General features: G+C 45.1%; 1 protein-coding gene across 1 annotated transcript in view; it reads right to left on the bottom strand.

The window, feature by feature from the left end:
• Nucleotides 1-3,986: 3,986 nt before the first annotated feature.
• The window catches only part of Esr2 (estrogen receptor 2), a 45,326-nt gene continuing 32,565 nt past the window's right edge, over nucleotides 3,987-16,747 (bottom strand). The window contains exons 9-10 of the mRNA XM_069992860.1: nucleotides 7,516-7,696; nucleotides 3,987-4,540 (exon numbers count right to left, since the gene is read on the bottom strand). Of these exons, the coding sequence (XP_069848961.1) occupies nucleotides 4,354-4,540; nucleotides 7,516-7,696 (368 nt within the window). The 3' untranslated portion in view covers nucleotides 3,987-4,353. The remainder of the gene's footprint in view (nucleotides 4,541-7,515; nucleotides 7,697-16,747) is intronic.

The following is a 16,747-nucleotide window of genomic DNA, read 5'->3' as shown; positions in this document are numbered from 1 at the left end:
TCCAGCCTTGGCCATAAATAATACTGTTATGACCTGGAGCAGGTCAGTTTGCCCTACTGGGTTTCCATTTGCCTGTGTACAAAAGATAGAACTGAACTTCTGGGTGAGAGGTTTGCAAGCTGTTGTGTCTAGGAGGGAGCTCCGGGTTTAGGAGTTGAGGGGGGTCTCAAGCCGCAGGAGCTATGCATGTCAGGTTGTATTTGATAAATGGATTCTGCAGTTTAAAAATGTTTTGCTTGGACTGGGGCTGTAGCTCAGAGGCAGAACACTAGGGAGCCACGCCAAGGGCCTCATACATACAAGGCCAGAACTCTACACTGAAGCTGCCCCTTGGCCCTAGTGTGTTTTTTTTTTCAACTAGTTCAGTCATCCAATCATTTTCAACACAAGTTGGACTGGCCGTTGCTCAGCTTTATCAGTTGTCCTATATGACCTTGAGCAAGTTTAGACTCTTTCCAGCTTCCACAGCCAGCAAGTTCAGATAACAGTCATATTACAAGGATTAAATGTGTGTGAGAGGCACTAACTGGCAGTGTTCCACCAATATTATCTTTTTTTTGGGGGGGGGGTCAATTGTGGGGCCTAAACTCTGGGCCTGGGCGCTGTCCCTCAGCTCTTCAGCTCAAGGCTAGCACTCTACCACTTGAGCCACAGCGCCACTTCTTTTTCTGCTTATGTGGTGCTGAGGAATTGAACCCAGGGCCTCATGCATGTTGAGGCAAGCACTCTACCACTGAGCCAACTTCCCAGCCCCCACCAATATTATCTTTAAGTATTAATTGGCATGCTTTTATTATTTTATTTAACTTTTGTTGTGGTTTTTTTTCCTTGAAGATTTTTAGCAGCTTAAAGAAATGTATAGAAATCTTTATTAAACAAAAGTACTTTGTTTCTCATTAGAGCTAGAAACAAGGTTTATCTGCAATGTGATGTTTCCACTGGCATATGCAAGCCCCTTAACAGATGTAAATATGAACCAAACCCTATTTTCCCATGCTAGAAAATTTGAGAATTCCTTCCACTTAGCATTCATTGATTGGTTGACTCTACCAATAATTGGTTACTCTTCTTTTTTTCCTGAATTCCAAAATAACAGGCCTACCAGCTGCGTTATGAACGCTGCCTCCCTGCAAAGCTCTGGCTGCTGGGCCTTGTTTTCTACATGGTTAAACACCCCCCCTCCTGGATTTTATTATTTGGATAACAGCAATGTCCTAGGTTCCTGCCTCCATTTTTCAAGAAAAATCAGGTTAACTTCTTTGTGGTCAGCCCTTTTATGGGACAGGCCTAAGGACATGCAGCCAGTGAGAACAGAGGGAGGCTAGAATAGAACAAAACTCATGGAAAAATCTCAGGGTGGCCCTCCTGCATTGGAGATGGTAAGTTCACACCTAGGAATACAGATTAACTCTGTTTTGAGGGTATTTCATGGCAAATATTTTATTAAAATTTGTCTCTGGAGCTGGACAACAGTGGCTTACACCTGTAATCCTAGTTACTCAGGAGGTTGAGATCTGAGGACCACAGTTCAAAGCCAGCCCAGGCAGGAAAGGCCATGAAACTTTTTTGGGGGGGGGGCGGGGGGTTGGTCATGGGACTTGAACTCAGAGCCTGGGCGCTGTCCCTCAGCTCTTCAGCTCAAGGCTAGAGCTCTACCACTTGGGCCACAGCACTACTTCAAGTTTTCTAGTGGTTTATTGGAGATAAGAACCTCACAGACTTTTCCTGCCTCAGCTGGCTTTGAAGCATGATCCTCAGATCTCAGCCTCCTGAGTATCTAGGATTACAGACGTGAGCCACCAGCACCCGGCTAGGCCATGAAACTCTTATCTCCCATAAACCACCAGAAAACTGGAAGTGGCACTATGCACAAGTGGTAGCATGCTAGCCTTGAGCTGAAAATCTGAGGGACAGTGCTCAGGCCCAGAGTTCAAGCCCCATGACCAACAAAAATTTTGTCTCTATGGTCCCACCTTAGTCACATGATTTGGAGATGAACCCAAATCTTACTCATCAACATATAAATTTATCTTCATTTAATAATCACTTTCCAATTAAAATAGAGGGAAGGAATCTGGCCAGGCCAGTTTAAGACAGAATTGGGGGGTCACTGTTTCATAACACAACAAATGCCCTTGTTTTCTGTTTTTATTCGGTAATCCAGTTCCTGTTTCCAATTATCAGGTCCCTAATCCTTGCTCACTCCTGACCACTGAGATGCACCATTGGCACGGGAGTGCTCCCAGCTTATCCTAATGGATCATGAACGGCCTACAGGATGGATAGCCCCAAAAAGAAAGCATATACAGAAAACCACTATGGTTAAAGAGAAATAAGTGGCCTTTAAGAAGGGATTTTTTTTTCCAACACATAAAATAGGTAGCCTGATGCCATAATTTAAAAAAAAAAAGTGTTAGCCATACATGTTTGGAGATGATGAGCAGGCATCTCATCTGAAAGAGCGGAAAGCTCTAGGATGAAAACAACAAATAGCCAGACACTGGTCACTCACGGCTGTAATTCTAGCTACTCAGAAGGCACCATTTCTGGTTTTCTGGTAGTTAATTGGAGACAAGAGTCTCATGGACTTTCCTGACCAGGCTGGCTTTATACCACGATCCTCAGATCTCAGCCTCCTAAGTAGCTAAGATTACAGGCATGAGCCACCAGCACCCAGCTCCAAATACTTTTAGAGTATAGGTCATACTTCAACCACCTGCTTACCCTAGATATAAGCATAAAAACACAGTCTGCACTTACATGCCCTCAGGTTAGAATCACATGTGTCCTTAGTGCACACAGTTGAAACTTGAGCCAAGAAACAATGACCCAAAGTCAGGCTCAATCCAAACACAGTGAAACAAAAAGCCCCAAGAAGCTGTCAGGACAATTGGTTAAAATAATAATAATAATGGATATAATGAGCCAGGCAAGGTGACACACATCTATAATCCCAGCACTTAGGAGTCTGAGCAGCAGCATCAAGAGTTCAAGGCCAACCTGGATTACATAGTGAGACCTTATCTCAAAAGAAAACGAAGGAAGGAAGGAAGGAGGGAGGGAGGGAGGGAGGGAAAGAGGGAGAAAGGAAGGAAGGAAGGAAGGAAAAAAAGAAAAAAGAGAACATAAGAATTTTCTTTAGTATAGCAAGTTAAAGTAGGGAAAAATGAAGAAAAGAAATATTTCCCGCTCCTCAAGCAAGAAATGGAAATTAAAACTCCTAAATTTTTACTTTTGAAGTACTTTATTTTCATTCCTATCTATGTTCCACTTGGAAAAAGAATAGTTTATTAAGTTTCAATGTCACCCAGCTCACCATATAAATGTTCAGACAAGAAAATACTTGAAGAGAGCCATAGGGTATTTGTTTTGCTAGAAATAATTATGCCTAGGTATCAAGTATTCCTCTTTAAAGGCATTCATAAACCAGCAGTTGGCATCATGGACCTGAAGCTGACATGCTGGACTGTGTGTAGTTTCTTTCCACAGGCTAGCACACCATACATATCCACAATGCGGACTGTCCCTGTCTCTCTGGATGGCAGATGCAGCTGGGGGCTGCTACATCTGCTGTGCAAGACAAAAATCTGCATTCACAATGCCCCAGGGGAGCACAGACCCTAACCCACAGGAGAAAACCCCACACCTGCAAGCAGAGCCTTCCTGCAGCACACCCTGGACCCCTGAGCCAATGGAATTTCAAAGAAACCCAATTGCAGAAGCCACTGAAATCTCCCACAACCCCCCATGAAAATGATCCCACATAGACACACACCAAATAATTAGCAAGATCTAGGAATCAAGATCTGGCAGGAAGCTCTTGGCTCTTATCCCAGCCTGGCCCCTGGCCCTCTGGTCTTTAACAGAACAATACAGTATCATGACATCCATCCTCACAGAACTGGGAAACTATGAGTGATTGTCACTGGGGGGGGGGGGGGGTTCAGTCCTACAATCAAATGGTCCAGAAGAGAACATACATCAAAAGTTTAGTCGGCTTCTGACAAATGTGTCATGTCTCCACCCTGTCTAGTTGTCAGATTTCCACCATTCAATCCTAAACCTTCAATGAGGTGGAAGGGAGCTAGAAAGTAAGAAAGGGACCGCATCAAATCCTAAGGTGACCCAAGTGGAACTCTGCATTCAAATGTGCCCCTGGTACAGGGGAAACTGTGGCTCATCCACCTTTGACTCCTAGGATGTATGGAGGTGGGGCAGGATGGTACATGACCGAGGTCGCCATAACCAAAGGAGGGACAACAGAGAGGTGATGGAGGCCAGGCTTGTGACCTGCTGGTGTGTGCATGTCCACCTTGGCCTCCTCTGTGGGCTCATTCACCTCAGGGCTGGGCATCATGGAGTCTGTGGGTTCTGGGAGCTCTCTTTGCTCTTACCGTCCTCTGCTGAGCTGCCTTCGGAGCCTGAGACAGAGGACTTGTACCCGCGAAGCGTGTGGGCATTCAGCATCTCCAGCAGCAAGTCATACACTGGGACCACGTTTTTGCACTTCATGCTGAGCAGATGTTCCATGCCCTTGTTACTATGGGGACAAAAAGTACTGAGATTCCTTCTCTGCGGGTCCCCAGAACACTAAGATCTTCCCCAGCCTCTCCAGAGCCAGGCCTCCCCCCCCCCCCCCCCGCCACATCCTTGTACCTCCCTACTTCAGCCAGCCAGCTCCCTCACTAGTCTATGTTCAGAGGCAAAGCTGCTAGCCTGTTGACCCCTATGTCCCACCACCCACCCACAATGCACAGCACCTAGCACATAGCCCAATATTCAGTCTATAAAAACCACTGCAAACAATGAATTAACAAACACTTTATCGTGGTTCCTAGAGGAAATACACAGGTTCCTCAAGTGTCTAGTCTAGTCACCTTTTCCTCAGCTGATCAATGCATAAGATTCTTGTGTGTGTGTTTTTGTATAAAGACACCTTAGCTGAGTGTCAGTAGCTTATTCTTGTAGTCCTAACTCTGGAGGCTGAGATAGGAGGATCTTGGTTCAAAGCCAGCCTAGGCAAGAAAGGCCTCAAGACTCTTTATCATAAATGAATCTACCAAAAAGCCACAAGTGGAGTTGTGGCTCAAGCAGTAGAGCACCGATTTTGAGCAATAAAGTTTACATACAGTTCCAGTCGCTGAGCTCAAGGCCCAGAACAAGAATACACATAAACACAAAGACACACACACACATACACACACACACACACACACACACACACTCGCTCACTCACTCTCTCTCTCACACACATACACATACTTACAAAAGACAACTTATTTATAGGTTGTCGATGCATTCATTGAACTCACAGTGCTATAACTCATACCTGAACAAAATTCATCTAAGATACACATTTCTCCCGAAAAGCACCTCACAACTTTCTTGTGCCTAGAAACAGTGCAAAGTGCTCAGCACTGCGGTAGGAAGCTGTGTCACACAATGAAACCACCTACACACAGCACAAAAATAGAAGACCATGGCTCTCAACAGCTTGAGTAAAGCTAGTGCTTCAATCAAGGTGAGAGCTGAGCGGGAAGGTTTAGAACACCAATTTGTTCCACCTCAGCTGGAATCATGCATATTGAGCCACTCAAAAAATTTGCCACTGGGACTGGGAAGGTGATTCAGTGGTAGAGTGCTTGCCTTGCATGCACAGGGTCCTGAGTTCGATTCCTCAGCACCACATAAACAGAAAAAGCCATAAGTGGTGCTGTGGCTCAAGTGGTAGAGGGCTAGCCTTGAGCTGAAGAGCTGAGGGACAGTGCCCAGGCCCATAGTTCAGGTCCCACAACCGACAAAAAAAAAAAGCCACTTTGGCATGGCCTCGAAAGCACCAATGGTACTAATCTCAGGTTACTAATAGATTTTAGCAAGTAGGTAAATTCAAACATGTGAAATGCAGGTCTGGGAATGTGGCTTAGCGTTAGAGTGTTTGCCCAGCATTCATGAAGCCCTGGGTTTGATTCCTAAATACCACATAAACAGAAAAGGCCAGAAGTAGCACTATGGCTCAAATGGTAGAGTGGTAGCTTTCAACAAAAGAAGCTCAGGGACAGTGCCCAGGCTCTGAGTTCAAGCCCAGTACTAGCAAAAGATGAAATGTACAAATACTATGACTCAACCATATCTGTCCTGCACAGGGCTATGAGCTGAGTGATCATTAATGAGAAAAAGGGACAGAGGTCTTTTTTAACTTTTTCTCTGTGTTGTTGAGCTCTTTTTTTTTTTTTTTTTTTTGGTTATTCCTGAGGCTTGAACTCAGAACCTGGGTGGTGCTGTCCTTGGGCTTTTCACTCAAGGCTAGTGCTCTACCACTTTGAGCCAAAGTTTTACTTCCAGTTTCTGGTGGTTAATTAAAGATAAGAGTCTCACCAACTTTCTAACCTGGGCTGGCTTTGAACTGCGATCCTCAGATCTCAGCCTCCTGAGTAGCTAGGAGTACAGGATTGAGCCACCAGTGCCCAGCCCATATTGAACTCTTGAGAATCCCACTGCTCTTCGTCCTTCCTCCTCAGGTAAGTATACCTTCCATCCTCATCTCTCCTCTTCCAGCCTCAGGGCAGAGCTACCTTCCTGGTGGCATCACATAGTGGCATCACTGAACCAGGAGCCATCACCACACAACCCCACCATCAGCTCACACTGTACCATGTCCTACCCTGCCATGCATGCCACCCACAGTCCTGCTTTCCAAATCTTTTGGGAAGTTCTCTTGTTTCCCATCCTCAGTATCCTGATGTCATCAAAGAGAAAGACAACAGTGCCTTTCATCTTAGCTACTCAGGAGGCTGAGATCTAAAGATCATGAGTTGAAGCCAGCCAGACAGGGGAGTTCATCAGATTCTTAGCAACAATTAACCAACAACAATAACAACAAAAGTGGAGCCATGGCACAAGTGGTAGAGTGCTAGCCTTGAGTGATAAAGCTAAGGGACAGCACCCAGTCCCTGAGTTCAAGACCCAGGACTGACACAGAAGAGGAGGGGAAAGATGGGAGGGGGAGGGTGGTGTAGAGAATCAGACTTAGCCTCTTTACAAAAAATGATTTAAGGCCTCAGCCCTACTCGGTATGAAGAGGGTAGTAGTCCATTTTAGGGGGAAAAACTGTCCCTTTTAGGACTCCATAAACCAGCATGAAGCCTTAGTAACCAAAAAGCAAATAAGCTCCCCACCCCCCAGGATGACATGTGAAACTACAAGGTGCCACGTGACATTCATTCACTACCGGCTATGTGCTGAGCTTTGGTTACTTCTGTGTGTGTGTGTGTGTGTGTGTGTGTGTGTGTGTGTGTGTGTGTGTGTGTGTGTGTGTGTGTGTGTGTGTGTGTGTGTGTGTGTGTGTGTGTGTGTGTGTGTGTGTGTGTGTGTGCGTGTTGAGGACATGCCATTTCCTTCCAGGGGTTCCTTTTCCTTTAAAGATGACAAAGCCTGCATAATGCTATTCCCAAGGCTCAGAGCGCATGCACTGGCCCACGCAGATGGCACAGCTCTGTAGAGCTGTGCCTCACCTACCTGATGTGCCTGACATGGGAGAGGAGCATCAGCAGGTTGGCCAGGCGGACGGACTGCTGCTGGGAGGAGATGCCGCTCTTGGCGATGACCCAGACCAGGGCATCAGTCACCGCATTCAGAAGGTGAGTCAGCTTCCGACTGCTCTCTGTCTCCTGGGAGGCTGCAGATAACGGGTACATACCTGGACAGAGAAGGAAGCCGTGGCTCTGAGGAAAGGAAGCGGGGGTCATGCGCTCACTCAGACATTCAACAAGTGCACATGCTCCAGAAAGGAGGCCACGTTGACCTGGCCCACTGACTTGTACCTGTGTGGTGAGATCTTTTGTTGGTTGTTATTGTCTTGGTGCCAGTACTAGAGTTTGAACTCAGGGCCCTGGCATTGTCCCTTAGTTAATTTTCACTCAAGGCTGATACTCTACCACTTGAGCAACAGATTCACTTCTGGTTTTTTGCTAGTTAACTGGAGATAGGAGGCTTATGGACTTTCCTGTCTTGGCTGACTTTGAACCATGATCATTGGATCTCAGCCTCCTAAGCAGTTAGGGTTACAGGTATGAGCCATCAGAATGCAGGGTGTGGTGAGACTTGTAAGGACCTGGCTTTACTTGCCCAGTGGGCTCTCTCCCCTCACCAGCCCCATAACTGAGCTTCAAGGAAAGCCTGCCAGAACGCAGGAACAACCTCTCGGTATGCCCACCACGCTACAGCTGCAGATTCACCTAGTCACCTCAAACCATTACCTGGCATTTCTCATCTGCAGCACAGAGATGGTGAGAGCGTGAGACTAGTTCTACTCTTCCTCCTGAGAAGGGCGCCTCACTAAGATTAGGGGTTTAAGAAGCATACATTAATGGGAAATGTTATAAGGCCTCCCTGCCTGTATGAATTTTACTTCCAATGCCCAGCAGCTGCAGCAGGGCCTCACCACCACCTGGTCCAGGACCTCCAAAGCTCACTTCCTTGTAGAACCTTGCTGGGCCACCATCTCTGGCTCTCTGATCTTGGATCAATGACCCAGTTCTTCTGTCTCAATTTGGCATGGAGGAAAGCTTACAGGAACATAGCTCCGTAGGTCCCCAGATATCCGACAGGTGGGCTGTCCCCCCTCAGCCCATCGGTGCTTAGTTCCTGCCTACTCTAGGAACTGACACTCAATGGTTGCAATATAACCAAACAGCTGAGCCTCATCGCCTCCTTTCACCCTCTGCAGGCCTAGCTCCTCCATTCCCTGAAATAATCAAAACTTTTCTTCTGAGCTTTCACTTCCCAACTAAGAACCATAAACACAGAATCAACATGGGAAGTGTGACTTGGACTGTAATAAGAAAGGAGAGGCTGGGTGTCAGAGGCTACTCAGGAGGCTGGAACCCCGAGCATCTCAATTCACAGCCAGCCCAGACAGAAAAGTTTTTTCAACTCCATCTCTAAAATAACCAGCAAAAAATCAAGACTGGAGGCATGGCTCAACCAGTAGAGGACCAGCTAAATAAGTAAGCAGCATAGAATCTAAAAAAAAAACAAAACCAGAAGTAATCTAAAATTATCCCAGGAAGAAACCAGATTGGAGAATACCCACTTTGCTGCCTACCTGTACAATCAGGAGGAGCATGCCTGTGTTTCTGGCATTTATACACTCCCTCCATCATCAGTGTACTAAGATGTATGCTAAGTGGCATACCTTGGGCAGGGTCAAAGGATAACACACAAAACCTCATCAATCAGACACAGAGAAAGCAGCAAAATTTGGCTTCCCTCCATTCCGCCAAAAGTAGAAACATTAATTAGGATTCATTGTAGAAAAAAATTTAAAAACTTATCATTAAACTAAAGAAATCTAGTAAAAAAATCTTGGCACGATGCTCCACACATACCAATGAAAGTAAAATAAAATCAAGGACGCCATCTTCCCCCTGCCTTATCGCCTGGGAACAGCTGTGTGTTCTCCTCACAGGCCCAGCTGACATTCTGAGAAGCAAAATCCTAGGACTTCTCACATCCTCGCATGTTCAAAGGATGAAGATATCAGCTCTCCTTGGCTGAAGGCAAGTAAATTAGAAGATATGCAATGTTTAATTAAAATGCCAAAGTGCTGACTATAGAGAAAATGTTCAGGCTTCTGGGAGGTATATGCATGGGGTATGGGTGCTGCTCTAATGTTTGCTTTTAATCGTCCATTACTTTCATTCTTTTGAAGTCTCATGATTTTTTAGATAAATAGACCTGCTCCTATTTAAACTATTTTAAAAGAGGAACGGTAATAATTTCCAGGCCAACTCCACTCTATTTTCTTTTCTTTTTTTTTTTTTTTTTTGGGGGGGGGGTCCAGTCGTGGGGCCTGAACTCTGGGCCTGGGCGCTGTCCCTCAGCTCTTCAGCTCAAGGCTAGCACTCTACCACTTGAGCCACAGCACCACTTCTGGCTTTTTTCTTATGTGGTGCTGAGGAATCAAACCCAGGGCCTCGAGCATGCAAGGCAAGTGCTCTACCACTGAGCCACCTTCCCAGCCCTCCACTCTATTTTCTATACTCAGACCCCATCTAATACTGAGAGGGTTATTCGAGTCTTGAGATTCCTGGTGACCCTGTGTGTGTGTGTGTGTGTGTGTGTGTGTGTGTGTGTGTGTGTGTGTGTGTGTGTGTGTGTGTGTGTGTGTGTGTGTGTGTATGAAATTGACCCGTGTGTGTGTGTGTGTGTGTGTGTGTGTGTGTGTGTGTGTGTGTGAAATTGACCCGTTGCCTTTTCTCCCAGACTAATGTGTTGGTCTGAGTGACCTATCAAAACCTCATTATGCTGGGCACCAGTGGCTCACGCCTGTAATCCTAGCTACTCAGGAGGCTGAGATCTGAGGATCGCAGTTCAAGCCAGCCCAGTCAGGAAAGTCCATGAGACTCTTTTTTTTTTTTTAATTGTGAAAAGACTGTACAGAGGGGTTACAATTACATGGGCAAGATAATGAGTACATTTCTTATCAAGCATTGTAGCTTCCTCCTTTGTTTCCCCTTCCCATCCCTTCCCATCTTCCCTCTGCCCCCGCAGTCCATGAGACTCTTATCTCCAATTAACCACCAGAAAACTGGAAGTGGCGCTGTGGCTCAAGTGATAGAGTGCTAGCCTTGAACAAAAATGCTCAGAAACAGCACTAAGGCCCTGAGTTTGAGCCCCCCAACACACACACACACACACACACACACACACACACATTATTGCCTGCTCTTTAATGTCCTGCAACAGCATATATAAACTTGATGTTGATCATTCCTTCAATATTCTTGAGCTTTGTTTTGGTTGGTCATGGGGCTTGAACTCTGGGCCTGAGAGCTGTCCCTCAGCTCTTCAGCTCAAGGTGAGCACTCTACCACTTGAGCCACAGCACCACTTCCAGTTTTCTGGTGGTTAATTGGAGATAAGAGTCTCATGGCCTTTCCTGCCTGGGCTGGTTTTGAACATCAATTCTCAGATTTCAACCTCCTGAGTAGCTAGGATTACAGGCGTGAGCCACTGGCACCTGGCTATAGTTAATATTTTTATATAATTTTCTTTTGTCAGTCTTGGGGTTTGAACTCAGGACCTAGGCTTTGTCCCTAAGCTCTTTTGCTCAAAGCTAGCATTCTACCACCTGCACCATAGCTCCACTTCTAGGTTTTTTGGTGCGTAATTGGAGGTAAGAGTCTCACAGACTTTCCTGTCAGGCTGGCTTCGAACTGTAGAGCTCAAATCTCAGCCTCCTGAGCAGGTAGGTTTACAGGTATGAACCACCAGCACTCAGCTATTTAGTAATATCTTTATCCTTCATGTTTCCTTTTAAGTTTAGTAAACTAGAGTAGGAGCTATTTTACTCCCTTACTCAGTCAATTGTCTTCTGAGTCCTATACCCAATGTCCAGGGAGAGATGTTCCCTGCTCTGTTCTGCTGCTTCGTTCTCACCCTTGAGTATCCTCATAAGGATATTAGTGTTCTGGTAAGCCTTCCACAGATCTGCAAATCCAGATGACCTGGCTGCCCCTGACTCACAGGTCATAGTTCAAGGAGACCAACTACTCTGTTTCAGTTACTACTCCTCATGGTGAATTTTAGGCATTAACTTAATTAGATTAAAGGATGGATACCCCATAGCTTGCTGGTTAAGCATTATTTCTGGGTCTGTCTGTGAAGGTGTTTCTGGAAGACACTGGCATTTGAATCACAGGTCTTAGTAAGAAGGAATTGCTCTTTACCAAAGTGGGCAGATAGCGACTAATTGGCAGAGGACCCAAATAGAGAAGTCTAAAAAGGTGAAGGAAAGGTGAATTCTCCTTTCCATTTCCCTTTTTCTCCTCTCTCTCTAGGAGTGGAAGTTCCCATCTTCTCCTGCCTTTGGACATCAGAACTCTAACTTCTCCAGCCTTTAGAGAAGATGTATAATATTTAATTAAAATCCTAGAGTGCTGACTATGGGGAAAATGTTCAGGCTTTTGAGAGATATATGCATGGGGTATGTGTGTGTGCTGGTTTAATATAAAATAGATCTGCCTGCTTTTAATCGTCCATTACTTTCATTATTTTGAAATCCCACAAATTTTTAGATAAATAAGCCTGTTCCTACTTAAACTATTTTTTTTTTCAGTCGTGGGGCTTGAACTCTGGGCTTGGGCGCTGTCCCTGCACTCTTCAGTTCAAGGCAAGCACTCTACTGCTTGAGCCACAGTGCCACTTCCAGTTTTCTGGTAGTTAAGAGTCTCATGGACTTTCCTGCCTGGGGCTGGCTTGAACTGTGATCCTCAGATCTCAGCCTCCTGAGTAGCTAGGAGTACAGGCATGAGCCACCGGCACCCAGCTTTAAACTGTTTTAAGAGAGTAATGGTAATAATTTCCAGGCTGATGCCACTCTATTTTCTATACTCAGACCTCATTTCTCAAGCCTGGACCCAAGACAGAGCAGGCTGCAGCTTTTCTCCAGGTCTCTCACGCTTGGTAATCACTTGAGCCAGACTACATAATACATCCCTTCTTTTGTTTTGTTTTGTTTTTTTGGGTCCAGTCATGGGGCCTGAACTCTGGGCCTGGGCGCTGTCCCTCAGCTCTTCAGCTCTACCACTTGAGCCACAGCACCACTTCCAGCTTTTTTCTTTTTGCTTATGTGGTGCTGAGGAATCGAACCCAGGGCCTCAGGCATGCAAGGCAAGCTCTCTACCCACTGAGCCACCTTCCCAGCCCCACATCCCTTCTTTTATAGCGATATCAATTATCTTTCCACCTACCCATACTATTTGTTCTATTTCTCTGTAGAGTAGATAGATGCCTGGCTAATAGCCACCTGCCTAGAATCACAACCTAGAAGCTGACTCTGGACCAACAAGGCCTCACTTTGCGTCCCTCCTTTCTCAGGATCTCTGCCATGTGTGGTCTGTCCAATGGCTGATAAATTCCATCAAGGTTTTATTTGAACTTATTAACATTGTTTCTACTGGATTTTTGTTGTTTATTTGTTATGTTTGTAATTTAGGTGCTGCAAATAATCCAGGGGAAAAAACGGCCTGTACATGTAAATCCTTAAAACCTCATGTGTGAAGACTTACTTCTCCCAACAGTGAAAATGTCCCAAAAGAAACAGAATCAAAGTTTCCTCACAGCCATGTAGAACTGACATAAATCTATTTGACAACTGTTACAACTACTTACCAAGAGAGAAACTTTCTGGGAAAAAAATTGAAATTTCAGATTTACCATCAACAATTTTAGTCATTCTCTGCCACAAGTGGTAATTACATGGCACACCCCTCTTTGCCTTCTATAATTCTCCCATGGCCGCCTGGTCAGATGCCACAGGAGGAGGCTGGAGTTGTGTCCCTCCCATCTGTACAGATGCTGCTTTGAACATCAACAACAACATAATATGATGTCTCAGGGGCACAAATGGTTGTAAGAAGCAGGGCCAAACAGAAGATCACAAGCAAACCACATTCCAAAAAGCACTGTGTGGTCCAGAAAGAGTTCTAACTCATTTCTGAAAGAGAAGCCTCATCCTCTGGCATTTGATAGGCTCCACTGATGAAATGAGAATGGACTTTTCAAACAATCCCTCCCTTAACAAAGACAGAAGTGGCCATGGATATACGTGAGGTCCTATCTGTATGCAGGTTGGTGACATTCTGGCTGGACATTTCCTATATGTGTATCAACTTACTCAGCCATGCAAGGTGAGCCATTTATTATTTTGTAAATGCTGAGGAGTAATAATAAATGGGGTGGGGTGTTGTTGGTCACAAGGCGAATGTGGTATTAGGCAGGTAAGGCCAGATGGAGACCCAATTAGGAAATACCCAAAGGTGTTATGGAAGTCTCTGAATCTTCACATGACCTTTAGATTCTTTCTTCATTCTTCCTCACCTCTCTCCTTCAAGGCCTAATCACACCTTCCACCCACTCATCTCCTGAGCAGCACCAGCTCTGTCCACAGCTGCTCAGATCCACCAAGAGAGAATGGGAGCCTAGTACAAGCATTTGGCCTATGGCAAGTGAGAGAATAACTTTGCATACACTGAAGGTGATAATAATACACTAGTATGATAAGCTACAGTTTTCACTTTGCAGTCCAGTTATTGCTATTATATTTTATTAAAATGCTTATCTTTGGTAGACTTGGGAGAGATGGGGGAGAATGATGAAAAGGGCAACATTGATCAAGATGCATTGTATTCATAATCTGATTAAGGGAATTGAAATCCCTTTGTACCTAATTAGAAAAAAAATTTAAATAAAAAAACCCACTCATGGGGCTGGGAAGTTGGCTCAGTGGTAGAGCGCTTGTCTTGCATGCCTGAGGCCCTGGGTTCGATTCCTCAGCACCACATAAGCAAAAAGAAAAAAGCCGGAAGTGGCGCTGTGGCTCAAGTGGTAGAGCACTAGCCTTGAGCTGAAGAGCTGAGGGACAGTGCTCAGGCCCAGAGTTCAGGCCCCACAACCGGACCAAAAAAAAAAAAAAAAAAAAACCCCACTCATTATGCTCATAAAGACAATAAAATTTGAATGTATATGTAGCTCAGTGGTAGAGCTTTTACCCATTTGGTTCTGGGTTTAATCCCCAGCTGTGCAAAAACATAATGTAAAATAAAATAATGGCTGCATTGGTAACAACACATGCAGACTTTTGTTATTGCTCTGTAAACTACATAGTATAACAAATATGTACAAAGCATTCACATGGTTAGGTATGGTAAGGAATCTTGAAATAATTTAAAATCAAGGCCTCAAAAGGTAGATCAGCAGACTTGCCATCTGAGGCCAACTTAGGCAAAAAAAAAATTAGCCACATCTCATCTTAGCTGGATTCTGGTGGCTCAGACCTGAAATCTTAGCTATTAAGAAAGTGAAATCTGTGGATCATGGTTTTAAGCTGGCCCAGGTAGACAAATACTGAGAGGGGTTGGGAAGGTGGCTCAGTGGTAGAGTGTTTGCCTTGTATGCATGAGGCCCTGGGTTCTATTCCTCAGCACCACATAAGCAGAAAAAGCCAGAAGTGGCACTGTGGCTCAAGTGGTAGAGAGCTAGCCTTGAGCTGAAGAGCTGAGGGACAGCACCCAGGCCCAGAGTTCAGGCCCCATGACCAAAAAAAAAAAAAAAAAAAAATACTGAGAGTCTTTTTCTTTTGGAGGGAGGAGTCAGTCATGGGACTTGAACTCAGGCTATCCCTGAGCTTATTTGCTCAAGGCTAGCACACTATTACTCTGAGCCACAGCTCCACTTCCAGTTTTCTTGTGGGTAATTGGAGATAAGAGTCTCACAGACTTTCTTGCCCCAGCTGGCTTCAAATTATGATCCTCACATCTCAGCCTCCTGAGTAGCTAGAATTATAGGTGTCAGCCACCTGCGCCAGGCTAAGATACTCTTATCTCCAAATAACCAACAAAAAGCCAAAAGTGGAGGTGTAACTCAAGTGGTAAAGCACCAACCTTGAGTAAAAAAGCCAAGTGAGAGTATAAAGCCTTGAAGTCAAGCCCCAGTAACAGCAAAGAAAACCAAATACCACCACCCCCAACACACACACACACACACACACACACACAATCTATAGCTCAATAAAACAAACCAGAAGTAGTGGGTCATGACTGTAATCCCAGTAACTCTGGAGGAATAAGTAAAAAGAACATAGTCCTGTGGGTAGCCCAAGACCTATATGAAAAATAAAGCCATTTGGGATATGACCCCATGGTAAAGTTGCCTAGCAAGAGCAAGGCCCTCAGTTCCAATTCCAGTACCACCAAAATGAGTCAATGAATATGTAAATACATAAATAAGAAGATATACCTAGATTATATGCAAATGCCACAACATTTTTATATGGACTTGAGCTTCCATAGATTGAGGTATCCATGGAGGATGCTAGAACCAACACTCTACAAGTACTAAGGAACAACTCTGTGTGTGTGTGTGTGTGTGTGTGTGTGTGTGTGTGTGTGTGTGTGTGTGTGTGTGTGTGGAGAGAGAGAGAGAGAGAACGTCTAAATGGCCATCTTTAAGAGGGGCACTCGTATTACTGGCAATTCTTATTATCTTCCTTATATAGTTTTCTTTTGTTTGAATGTTCACAAAATATTGTGATATAAGAAGAAAAAACCAGCCAGACGCCAGTGGCTCCTGCCACTGTCAAATTGCTGTGGTCCTGACAAGACACGCGCATGACCCTCTCTGTCTCAGCCTCCTTTGTGGTTGCTCTGTGTGCAGAGCAGTCATCCACGTACCCTCACCACTGCATCCACCCACTCCACTCTTCCTCAAAGACTCCTTCATACACCTTCCCCTCCTGTGCTACTCTAGCACTCTGTGTACACTTCCATACAAGATGGGATCCTAGTTATTTTGTCATTCCTCTCTCTCTCTCTCTCCCTCCTTCTTTCTCTCCCCCACCCTTCCCCTCTCTATACTATGAGCTATTTAAGGACAAGACTGTTCTGTCCTTATATATATTTTTTTGGTCAGTCCTGGGGCTTGAACTCAGGATCTGGGCACTGTCCATGAGCTTTCATATTCAAGGCTAGTGCCCTACCACCTGAGCCAAAGCCCCACTTTAGGTTTTCTGGTGGTTAATTGGAGATAAGAGGCTCACAGATTTTCTTGCCCAGGCTGGAGTTGAACTGGGATCCTCAGATCTCAGCCTCCTGACTAGCTAAGATTACAGGCGTGAGCCACCAGAGCCTGGCTTATCCTTATCTTTAATGAATGAATGAATCTGTGAAAGTAGAACTCAAAATGAGAA

This window comes from Dipodomys merriami, unplaced genomic scaffold (genome assembly GCF_024711535.1).
Source record: "Dipodomys merriami isolate MVZ:Mamm:240054 unplaced genomic scaffold, mDipMer1.0.p SCAF_1, whole genome shotgun sequence".
NCBI lineage: Eukaryota > Metazoa > Chordata > Mammalia > Rodentia > Heteromyidae > Dipodomys > Dipodomys merriami.
The sequence above is the reverse complement of the archived record's forward strand: the minus strand, read 5'-3'. Positions and strand labels throughout refer to the sequence as shown.